The sequence below is a fragment of the Vidua chalybeata genome, chromosome 24 (genome assembly GCF_026979565.1).
Source record: "Vidua chalybeata isolate OUT-0048 chromosome 24, bVidCha1 merged haplotype, whole genome shotgun sequence".
Lineage (NCBI taxonomy): Eukaryota > Metazoa > Chordata > Aves > Passeriformes > Viduidae > Vidua > Vidua chalybeata.
In genome coordinates, this window is record NC_071553.1 from 5,099,094 (window position 1) to 5,109,985 (window position 10,892).

Consider the following 10,892-nt stretch of genomic DNA (forward strand, 5'->3'; position numbering starts at 1 on the left):
CTGCAACAATGTGCCCAATTTTTGTACATCTGGAGCCTGACTATGGCCAGGAGAGGCAGGAGATTCCTCCAGGGAAAGCTCTGTGAGAAGCAGGGCCATGGGACTCCTCCACTTTCCCCTCATCTCCTCAAGGAAGACCTGGAGCAGGAATTTGCTGCCTGGTGGTTCCACAGTGCAACGATTCCAAGAGGCACATCCATGCCGTGGGGAGCCCTCTTCCCGGGGCACCTGAGGCTGGCCTGACCCACTTCCCTGCACCACGTCCTACTTCTGCTCCCGCGGATCAGGGATTAGGACACCGTCCATCCCAACACCCCCTTAGCCTTCCGCTCCCGGCCTCCAGCTCGGAGAGGCTCCAGGCGTGCAGGAGACCTCATCCATCCCACGGGACAACGGTGACTTTTTCCATGGGCCGTGCCTTGAGGAGGAGGCCCAGCTTACCTCGTTATCCGATCAGCTCCCTTAACGCCCCACATCCCCAGGATTAATGGAAGAGCTTCCCTAAGGCGCCTTAGGCAGGTCCCCTGGAAAAGGAGCACCCATGACCCAGAAGGAAGAAATGGAGAAGAAGAATTTGGGTGAGATGGAGCACTGGTGCTGGCCCTGCTGGGAATGGTTTCCCAGGCTCGTGTGTGCTGGGATCCGGGGAAAAGCTCCCACACTCCGTGCTGGGAGCCTGGGAAAAGCTCTCTTCCATCCCTCTGGCTCTCCCAGGTTGCACTGGTCTCTCCACACTCCCTGCAGGGATCTCAGGACATCTTTGCTGTCCTTTGCCCCGTGGCACAACCAGGGGTGGGATCAGGGTCAAACAGCCAAGAGCCCTGCCCCAAAATGCTACATTTACCAAAAAATTACCAACTGCATTACCTTGGGGATGGGAAGTGGCGTCCCCTCCTACCTTTGCCTGGCTCCAGGCCCTTGGCTGTGTCAGCAGGGCCTGGATTTGGGATGCAGACCCCAGCAGCCCCCACACTGAACCAGGCACCCGAAGCAGAGCCCAGCCAACAGCTCAGACCCACAAAGCTCGGTCCACTCTTCCCCCAGTGACCTCCCCAAGGTCAGTGGGGCAGAGCTGGCCACTCCCCAGTACCCAGCTGGTCTCACAGGGTCCTTCAGCCGCCCAGGGACACCCCAAACCTGTGACACCCCAGAACAGCCCATTTTCACATCGGCCACTCCCAAACTCCCCACTGCTCCTCCCACCTTTGCCCCTCTTCCCAAGCGCTCCCCACCCCATCCCTTCCTGCCCCCAACACCTTAAACAACATTAAACACTTAATGGCAATTAATACGCTCTAATGCAGGTTTTGGGGCCAACTGGCTGCTTAGAGGGTGCTTAAACCATCAACCCCTCTCAATCCCGTTGGCCTTGTCATACAAAGTTAGCCGAGCCCCTCGTCAGCCTCCCCCCTCCCTCGAGGAGGCCGGAGGGTATAAAACCACCCCAGGCGCGGCACCGCCAGCCCCCGGCGCGGCACAGGGCAGGCCACCACCTCCATCCCCTCAACCCCTGCTGCTCCTTGTAATTCATTCACGTTTTAGGTCGGAGGGGAATCCTCTCACTGCGCACTTTCCGCGTTGGGAGGGGGTGGGGCTTCCCTTTTTTAATTAATCAGGGTCGGAACGCAGTTCATTGCAGAAAACCCCTCCGGCAGAGCAGCTCCCGTAGCGAGGGCAGGATGAACGGGACGGAGGGGATCAATTTTTACGTGCCTATGTCCAACAAGACGGGGGTGGTGCGGAGCCCCTTCGAGTACCCGCAGTACTACCTGGCCGAGCCCTGGAAATACCGCCTCGTGTGCTGCTACATCTTCTTCCTCATCTCCACCGGCTTCCCCATCAACTTCCTCACCCTCCTGGTCACCTTCAAGCACAAGAAGCTCCGGCAGCCCCTCAACTACATCCTGGTCAACCTGGCGGTGGCTGACCTGTGCATGGCCTGCTTTGGTTTCACCGTCACCTTCTACACCGCCTGGAACGGCTACTTCGTGTTCGGCCCCATCGGCTGCGCCGTGGAGGGATTCTTCGCCACGCTGGGAGGTAAGGGATGGGAATGGGGGCTTGGGGCTTCCTTCTCCAGGGCTTTGGGAGTCTGGTTCCATCTCTTCACGGCCCTGTTGGGATGTGCAGCATCGTTCCCCCACGTGTGGCGCTCACCCTGCGCTTAAAATGGGGGAGGAAAAGAGATTTCTACGTGTTTGACCTTGATAGCAAGCAGCCGCCGTGGCATGGTGGCAAGGAAAGGAAGTTTGGGAAGGGATCCTTGTTTGCGGGATCCAGCCTGGGCTCACCTGGCCCTGCTGGTCACTGGGGGTGTGACGCCAGGGTGGTTACCAGAGACCTGCCAGGGATGACCACAGCGTGCTCCCGAACCAACGCCAAGCAGCTCGGACCAAGGACAGCCTTGCACTTGATCACCTTAGAGGTCTTTTCCCAACCTTCATGATTCCATGACTATTCCTTTGCCCAAAGGCTTTCCTTTTTGGAGAAATTGAGGGTTTAGAAGGGGAAGAGAAATCCCTCAGGAAGGGAACCCCACGGAAGAGCTAGAGGTGTGGAGAGATGAGAGGGCTCAGAGCTTATCCAGGGGCAAAAGGAGGGTGAGGAGGATCCAGGGTGGTTCTCAGGTTCCACAGGGATGGCTCAGCTCTGTCCCAGCTGCACCAGATTTGGGCGCCCTTGGGATTTTCCTTGAGGCATTTCTCAGGGACACACACAAGTGCTGCCAACACTTTGCCCTGCGGAAAAACAGGGAGAATTCACTCGGCAGCCGGAGCCCACACAGCCAGCCCTGCCCACGCCACACCTCGTGATGGATCTGACAGCCACCAGTCCTTGTTGGGGAGACCCAGAGCCACCACAGGGACTTTGCTTTCCTTCCCCTAAACAATGCCATATCCCACAGTGAAGCTGCTTGGAAAATACACATTTAAAAAATACGGATCTTCTGCCAAAGGCACAGCTGAATGTCCTGATCCAAGCCAAGGAGCAAGGAAAGGCTTGGGTTTGGGGTCAGAAGATCCCAAAGTCTGCTCCATCCCTGCTCAGTGAGCCTTGGGCAGCGTTATTTTGCCTTTCCAAGGTTTGTAGCTCTCAGAGGATGAGGAGGAGGCTCCTGTTCCCAGGGAAGGAAGTTGTCTGGGAAGCAGCGGCTGTTCGAGCAGCAGGTCCCCAGCGAATCCCAGCACAGGGTGTCGTTATCAGCAGCTTATCACAGCTGGGGGCATTAGCAGGCTTACAGCACCGACTAAACGCTCCCAAATCCCCTGAAGTTTAATTATCCCTCATAAATACATGTGCACATTTCCCACCCACACAGTCCCCCCTCCCCACACCTCCCCCCCACTCGATCCAGTGCCAGCAGAAGGCTCCTGAAAATGCACATTTCAAGGAATCAACAGGTTTGGAGGCATCTGGCAGCATTGCCAGGAATTGCGCTTCCCCACGTCCAGGTGGGATTCACTCCCTTGATTCTTAATTTATTAAAACCCCTCCGACCCCAGAGCTCCCAGAGCTCCATCCCCTCAGCTCCCAGAGCTTCTGCACGTTACGGGTGGAGGATTCCCCGTTTTCTGGCAGGATGCTGCTTATCCCACGCTGATCCCCAGCTCCCTCTGCTCTCCTCTGGAAGCTCCTCAGGGGCACTGACCCCTCCGTGGGCTCTCCCTCTCCTCCCCACAGGCCAGGTCGCCCTGTGGTCCCTGGTTGTCCTGGCCATCGAGCGCTACATTGTCATCTGCAAGCCCATGGGCAACTTCCGCTTCTCCGCCAGCCACGCCATGATGGGCATCGCTTTCACCTGGGTCATGGCCATTTCCTGCGCCGCCCCGCCGCTCTTCGGCTGGTCCAGGTGGGTCCAAGGATCCTCAGCAGCTCCCGGATCCCTCCAGCCATGCAGGGAGGTGGCTCCCACAGGGAAGCACTGGGCCTTGGAGGAGGGAAATGGATGTCCTGTTCCTGTGGGAGGAAGGGAGGGTCACAGCAAGCTGTGACCCAAACCACGCGTACCACCCTTCCAGCATCCCCATCCTCAGGGAATTCCATCCCTGTTGCCCCCAAGGAGGGTCCCGGAGCAGATTCCGACCTCTCTCCCTGCCAGGTACATCCCGGAGGGGATGCAGTGCTCCTGCGGGCCCGACTACTACACCCACAACCCCGACTTCCACAACGAGTCCTACGTGCTCTACATGTTCATCATCCACTTCATCATCCCCGTCGTCATCATCTTCTTCTCCTACGGGCGCCTCGTTTGCAAAGTCCGGGAGGTAACGGCCGGGGGGGGACTCACGGGGACAGGGGGGTGGCTCGGGCAGGACGGGGGACGTGGGTTAGGGGTGGAGAGCTGCCCCTCACCGCCCTCTGTGTGCACAGGCAGCTGCCCAGCAGCAGGAATCGGCCACGACCCAGAAGGCGGAGAAGGAGGTGACGCGGATGGTGATCCTCATGGTGCTGGGCTTCATGCTGGCCTGGACGCCCTACGCCGTGGTGGCGTTCTGGATCTTCACCAACAAGGGCGCCGACTTCACGGCCACGCTGATGGCAGTGCCTGCCTTCTTCTCCAAGAGCTCCTCCCTCTACAACCCCATCATCTACGTGCTCATGAACAAACAGGTGAGACGCCCCCGGGGCTGGGCAGCACGTCTGGGGGCTGCACGGGCACGCTGCTCCTTCCCAGGAGGGATCTCAGTGCATCCAGGGACTCCTGGTCCTGTAGCACGTCCCTGCTGGCCCCCCGGTGCCACCATTGTCATTTCTCTCCCCTCCCCAGTTCCGTAACTGCATGATCACCACAATCTGCTGCGGCAAGAACCCCTTTGGGGATGAAGACACCTCCTCCACCGTATCCCAGAGCAAGACCGAGGTCTCCTCCGTCTCTTCCAGCCAAGTATCACCCGCATAGAGCACGGACAGTTTGAACTGGGGTGACCTGCCGAGCTCGGGGACCCAGACAGACGCCCCACAGCCATTCCCTCGTGCCCTGGCCCCCTCCCCCTGCAGGGGAATTTAGCTGTGCCCATCCTGCCATAGCTGTGCAGACCCCACCCCATACATCCACGGGGACCCACACGTGGCACTCTGAGCTCTGCCACTCCGAGCCCGGGGAGCCCAGGGCCGTGCCCCAGCTCCCAGGAGCTCGACACCTCTGGGGGACTGTCCCTACCTGTCCCCATCGAGTTCGAACAGCAGCGCTTGGTGGGGACCCCAAACCTTTTCCTGCCTGAATCCCACTCCCCGCCAGCATCGCCCTTCCCTGGGCTCCCGGGAGCATCACAGGAGCATCCAGGCCTCATTTGCAAAAATCTAAATATTCTGGCAAAGCCCCGGGAGCAGGACCCCGTGGCTGGGGTGGCCCCACCTGCCCCTCACCAGGGCCTGAGCCTGGGGCTCTCCGGAGCCACGCTCCCGCCGGGATTCCCAGCAGGAATCGATTCCTGCAGTCCCTATAAATCAATATAACAAACGGAGCCACGAGCGGGCTCCGCTTCCAGCCCAGCTCCCTCTATCCCCAAGACAACACTGTAGATACATTTTTTTTGTCTTGGAACCTGTAAATATTTGCTCATGTCCTTTGAAATCTCTATCTCTCTCAGCCCTTTCCTTTCTCCTCCTCTTCCCCACTCCGAAGCAGAGAAATTCCCCTTCCACCTCTGCTCTGGCTGGACAGGCACAGCCAACCTTGGAGGGTGGGGCCGGGACCCGAGCGCTTTCCTGTACATATTTTATAAATAAATAATCTCATGTCAGCACAAGGACGTCTGCAGTCAAGGAGTAGGGATTTAAAAAAAATAAGAAATAAACAGAAGCAGCACAGAGAAAAACCCAGTTGCTCAGTCCTTGTCCTTTCTCTTGGGCCATGGGGACAAGATGCTGGTGGCCAGCTGGGGGAACATGATGCTGCTCTTGGAGACACAAGCCTGCAGTGGTCCCAAAAGCCATGGGAAGGGGGATCTGTGGGTGACACCATCCCCACAAGGTGACAGCCCCGTTAGCTGGTGCACCAAAGGTGTTTAGAGGCAGAAAGAGACACACAGGGCACAGCCCTCGCTGCCAAACCAGGGACTTTTGTACTTTAATATTTAAGATTTCCCCATGTAGCCTTAAATAAAGCTTCAGCTGAGAGCTTCTCGCAGAGTTCAAGTTCCCCTTCCTGTGGGGCCATTACAGGCAGCGTCGTGACAGAATTGGCAGAATCAGGGAAAAATTGTTCCCTGTGTCAGTGAATTCATTCAGGAGCGGCTGGAGAGCGATCCCGGTGCCATCGCTGCCAGAATCTCTCCCTCCTCCCCTCCCTGCTCAGCTCACACCTCCCCTCTCCAGTGTTTGTCCTCCTTTTTGGGTCCAAAGCCACCAAAACCAGCGGGCAGTCCCAGGCCCATCCCTGGCATGGGAAGGCAGGGATAGGAAGCACTTTTTGCCCCAAAACACCAGGCCCTGGGAGGGGAAGGATGCAGCCCCAGCCCTGGCTCTCCAGGTACTCTCCTGTCTCTGCAGCCACCCAAACTCGGGGCTCCTGGCCAGGATTGCCCTGGGGCAGCTCCCACAGCACTCCTGCTGTGCTGGGTGATTCATGGCCACTCTGCCCATCCCAGGAGCCTTTTTTCCTTCCCTACAAAGCCCCGAGCCCGTATCCAAGCTCAGAACTGATTTCTTCAAACCGTGGGGGCAGGGGAGGAGCAGCCACCAGACAACCAAAACCCCAAACCTCACCCAACCCAACAGACCCAACCCTTCCACGGCAGAAAGCATCTCATTCAAATGTTCCTCTTGAAAAATCACCCAGGAGTTCTTTCCTTCCACTTTTCCATAAATACGTGGATTCATCCAGGCACTGCATTTGCAACCAGCAGGGACCATCCTGGCATCACCCACTCAGAGCAGGCACCACCAGCTGCTCCAGCGCCGCTGGCCTGGCACTGCTGCCACCTAAATTCAGATGCAAACTGAGGAAAGCAGCCAGACTCATCGAGGGAACGGAGACAGCTGGAATCTCGGCACCAAAGGGCATTTCAGTGTCTGACTCCCATCCTTCTGCAGCTGGGACTGTTCCTCCTCGTCCCAGCACTGCTCTCAGCTGGCTTAGGAAAGCTGCAGTAATTGGCTCAATTCATTTTAAATCAGTTCTCGTTTGTGCAAGCAGCACTCAGGGAAAAGCAGCTTGGAGTTAATAACGTCCTCATTTGGAGCATCCACAGGCATGAGGGGGAAACCTCAGTGAGGTGGTCTTGGTCTTTGCCCCACAGCCCTGGGCACAGACAGAACCCCAAAAAAGGGACAAAGCAGGGCCCTGGCCCAGTGCTGTTCCCCACAACCCTCATCCTGCCCAGGGCTGATCTCTCCAGGCTGGAATGGCACTGCCTGGGTTTCTCCCAGGACATTTTTATCCCGTCAGTGTAGAAGGAGCAGCTCCATGCCAGAGGGTCTGGCTCTGCTCATTTGTCTCTGCCAAAAGGAAAAACATCTCCTTGTCCAGCCACTCCAGCAGCTCTGGGAACAAGAAGATTAAAACCCTCAAACACTCCCCCCTTCCCTCTGTGCCATCACACACAGCGCTGGGGGGACCAAATCCCTCTCTGGGGTGCCCAGACCCTGATACCAGGGGGAAAAGCTGCTCCTTAAGGGAAAATCTGCTGGAATTAGAGCTTGGGAGATGCCAGGATTGCCCTGACAGTGCCAGGGGGACCCTGCAGAGCCCCAGCAGCCCAGGGAGGCCCAGGCAGTGTTTGCCTCCCACCCAGGAGGGTTCAGGAGTCCCCACATTTGTGTCACTTCCCAGCACGGCCACGTTTGTGTTTGTGTCACATCCCCAGCCTGAATCCATCACGGCTGCCTGTGTCACGTTAGCAGCAATAAAAGGATTCAAACAGCAATTCCTTACTTTTATGAACAAATGGCCCTGGCTGGATGATTCAGGCAGCATTCAATTCCCAGCCAGAAAGTGTCAGCAAAATCCCAGCCTCTCACATGTAGGTGGATAACTGCAAATGAAAGGAGGGAATTATTAGCACTTAATACTTGGTGGGTTTGCACTCCCCGGTGCTCCTCTCCCGGAGATGCCAAACGCTCTGGTGCTGCAGGGAGGGCCCTGCCAAGGGGGGCTGCAGGGATTGGGATGATGGCTTTGGACACTGGGATCGACCTCACCCCGCTGCCAGGGTGAGCCCCACTAGAACCCCATGTCTCCTCCAGCCTGTCCTTTCCACTGCCCTTTTCTCCTCTGATCCATCCTCTGCAGAACCCCTTTTATCCTTCAGACTTTCCCTTCCAGAGCCACTTTTCTCCTCCATCCCATCCCATCCCATCCCATCCCATCCCATCCCATTCCACTTTTCTCTTCCAGCCTGTCCTTTCCAGAACCCCTTTTTTCCTCCATCCCATCCTCTCCAGAACCCCTTTTCTCCTCCAGACTTTCCCTTCCAGAGCCCCTTTTCTCCTCCAGCCTGTCCTTGCAAGAACCCCTTTTCCCCTCCAGCCCATCCCATTCTGAGCCCCCTTTTCTCCTCCAGCTCTTCCCATCCCAAGCCCCTTTTTCCTGCAGCCCATCCCCTCCAGAGCCCTTTTCTCCTCCCCACACCCCTCTCCCATTCCCCTCCCCACCCAGGGAGCCTCAGGGACCCCAAGCCCGTGGTGGCACAATCCCCCCGGCTCCAGAGGGATCCAGGGAGGCTTCCCCAGCCCCCTGGGGCTGCTCCTGGCCGTGCAGAATCATGCTCCACACTCTCCATTTCTCCTTCACCCAGCCTGCCCGTATTTTTCTTGTTCATCAGACTGACAAATGGGCAGAAAACAGACTCCTGGTGATTTCCTGCACAGGCTGCCCACTCCTCCTCTCCCCTCGGCGATGACTGAGAGCTGAAAATGCAGGAATAGCATATAAATTTCCTCCCTGCTTTAATAAATACCTCTATTACCTTGTGCTTTCCCCCGGCTCGCTGTGCAGCTCCTGCTGCCCGCCAGGCAGACGTGATAAACCAAAATGCCCATTTCTGTGGGGAATCAGCAGCAGGGCTCAGGCAGGCTGGCAGCAGCATGGGAGGGGTGAACCTCCCACCTCGGGGGTCTGGCTGCAGCTCCATGGGGAGATAAATTAATCCATTTATTACCAAAAGGGAGCTGGGGTTTGTCTGGCCCCTCTGTGGACGCCCTGTCCTGGTCCCAGGGGGAGGAGGGGTCCCACCATTCCCAGGGCTGGTGCCAGACACCCCTGTGCCCCTCGGGGTGAGCCTGGGGTTTCCTGAAGGGTGGGAATAAAGACAAACCCTGCTAAAATCTCAGCCAGAGGGTGCAGGGGGAGCAGAAGGGTTTGGAGGTGGAGGGAAAGCTGTCCCAGCTGGGGTCTGTGCTGTGGAAAAAGCCCCATGATGGATTCCTCTTCCCGGGGCCTCCTTCTGACCCAAATCCTTGCCTGGGGGGCTCTCAGGACTCCCAGGACGGGATGTGTCGCTGTCCCTTGGCCAGGAGACCCCTGAGCAGTGCAGGAGCAGCCCGAGCATCCCGGGGGGATGCAGACACCTCGCTCCATCCCCAGCCCACCCCATCTGAAGGACAAGGGGCAGAAGCCACCGGCCTTTTACACCCCCAGCGCTGCCAGGAGCCCCACGGGCACCGCTGTCCCCTGTGCCACCCCCCCAGCACTGCCTGATCCAGCCCTGCCAAGCGGGCAGCGCCCCTGTCCCCATCCCCCGGGCACAGCGCTGCAGCCTCGGCTCCTCCTCCCCCGGAGCTGGTGCTTTGCAAAGCCCGGGGGGAAAAAAAAACACCTTCAAAAGGAGCATCAGGAGGTGGCAGCCACCCAATTTCCCCCTTAGCCAGCGATTGCTGCGTCTCATCCGCTTCCTGGAGTCTATTTAACTTCTACATTTAACAAGCTCCTAAACAAGTAGCAGCAGCAAGTGGCAGCGCCCGGCTCCCTCCTGCGAGTGCCATTTGGGGGCCCAGCCCGGGAATGGGAAATTCCTCCCAAGTCTCTTTGATTTATGGCTCTCGTTAATTCTCCGGGAGGGCCCCGAGCTGCCCCGAGCGCACCGAACCTCCGAGGGATAAATAATTTACCAGCTGGTTAAATATTCTTTAAGGGCTGGAGAGCATCAGTGGGAGCGGGGATTTGGGAGGGGGAGTGACACAAAACTACAAACTGAGCCCAAAAAGCGGGAGGGGATGGCCTGGAGCAGGGGAGGGAAGGACAGGGATGTCCCGGGAAGGGAAGGAAGGACCAGGAGATGCCAGCCCTGCTGCAGAGGGATCAGCACAGCCAGGGGTTTGGGGGGAATATCCCCTCCAGATGTGCCCTGCCAGCTGTGCCGTGCAGATGTGCAGGGCTGCCCCGCCCCTCCGAAGGAAAGGATGACCCCGGGAGTAGGGAGGGAAGGGAGGAAGGTGCCAGCAGGGAGGTGGCCCGGCCTGGCAGGGCTCGAGCACAGCCCGGTGTCAGAGGATGCTGCCCCAAACCGGCACTGCCTGCTGCCCTCGGGGGCCGAGCTGCGGGGACACAAGGTTTTGGCAGCAGAACCTCGATGAATTTGGTGCCAAGGGGATGTTTCCACCTCCATCCCTCCTCCTCCCCAGGGATCAGGGCGGCGTTCCCAGCGAGGAATCCCCGGGCTGGTGCTGGAGGGAGACCACGGAGCAAGAGCAGAAGTTGGAGAGGAGAGTCCAGGTGCTCCTGCTGCGAGCTCCCAGCACCTTTCAGCCTCGGCTCGGGATATTTTGGGCTCCCCAGGGCAGCCTCGAGCCTCCCCCCGGCCCCGCAGCCCCGCGGATCCGGCGGAGGTAGAGGGCAGCAGAGCCTGCTCCATGCGGCAGCCGGGATGTGACAGGTCCTGGCTGCTGGAGCCGCGTGAGGAACAAATTGGAATAAAGCTGCTCCACGCAAAGGAACAGCGAGGCTGCCGTAA

At 58.4% G+C, this 10,892-nt stretch overlaps 1 protein-coding gene across 1 annotated transcript; it reads left to right on the forward strand.

The window, feature by feature from the left end:
* Nucleotides 1–1,640: 1,640 nt before the first annotated feature.
* LOC128799343 (green-sensitive opsin) lies at nucleotides 1,641–5,553 on the forward strand. Its single transcript, XM_053963669.1, has 5 exons — nucleotides 1,641–2,040; nucleotides 3,682–3,850; nucleotides 4,100–4,265; nucleotides 4,372–4,611; nucleotides 4,769–5,553. The coding sequence occupies exons 1-5, from the start codon at nucleotides 1,680–1,682 to the stop codon at nucleotides 4,898–4,900; spliced, it is 1,068 nt and encodes a 355-aa protein (XP_053819644.1). The 5' UTR covers nucleotides 1,641–1,679; the 3' UTR covers nucleotides 4,901–5,553.
* Nucleotides 5,554–10,892: the final 5,339 nt, after the last annotated feature.

Excerpts from the sequence above, each read along its gene's own strand:
- LOC128799343 (XM_053963669.1), top strand. The coding sequence starts at position 1,680 with ATGAACGGGACGGAGGGGATCAATTTTTACGTGCCTATGTCCAACAAG. Across the intron at positions 3,851-4,099 it reads CCGCTCTTCGGCTGGTCCAG|GTACATCCCGGAGGGGATGC; the intron begins GTGGGTCCAAGG and ends TCTCCCTGCCAG. Across the intron at positions 4,266-4,371 it reads TCGTTTGCAAAGTCCGGGAG|GCAGCTGCCCAGCAGCAGGA; the intron begins GTAACGGCCGGG and ends CTGTGTGCACAG.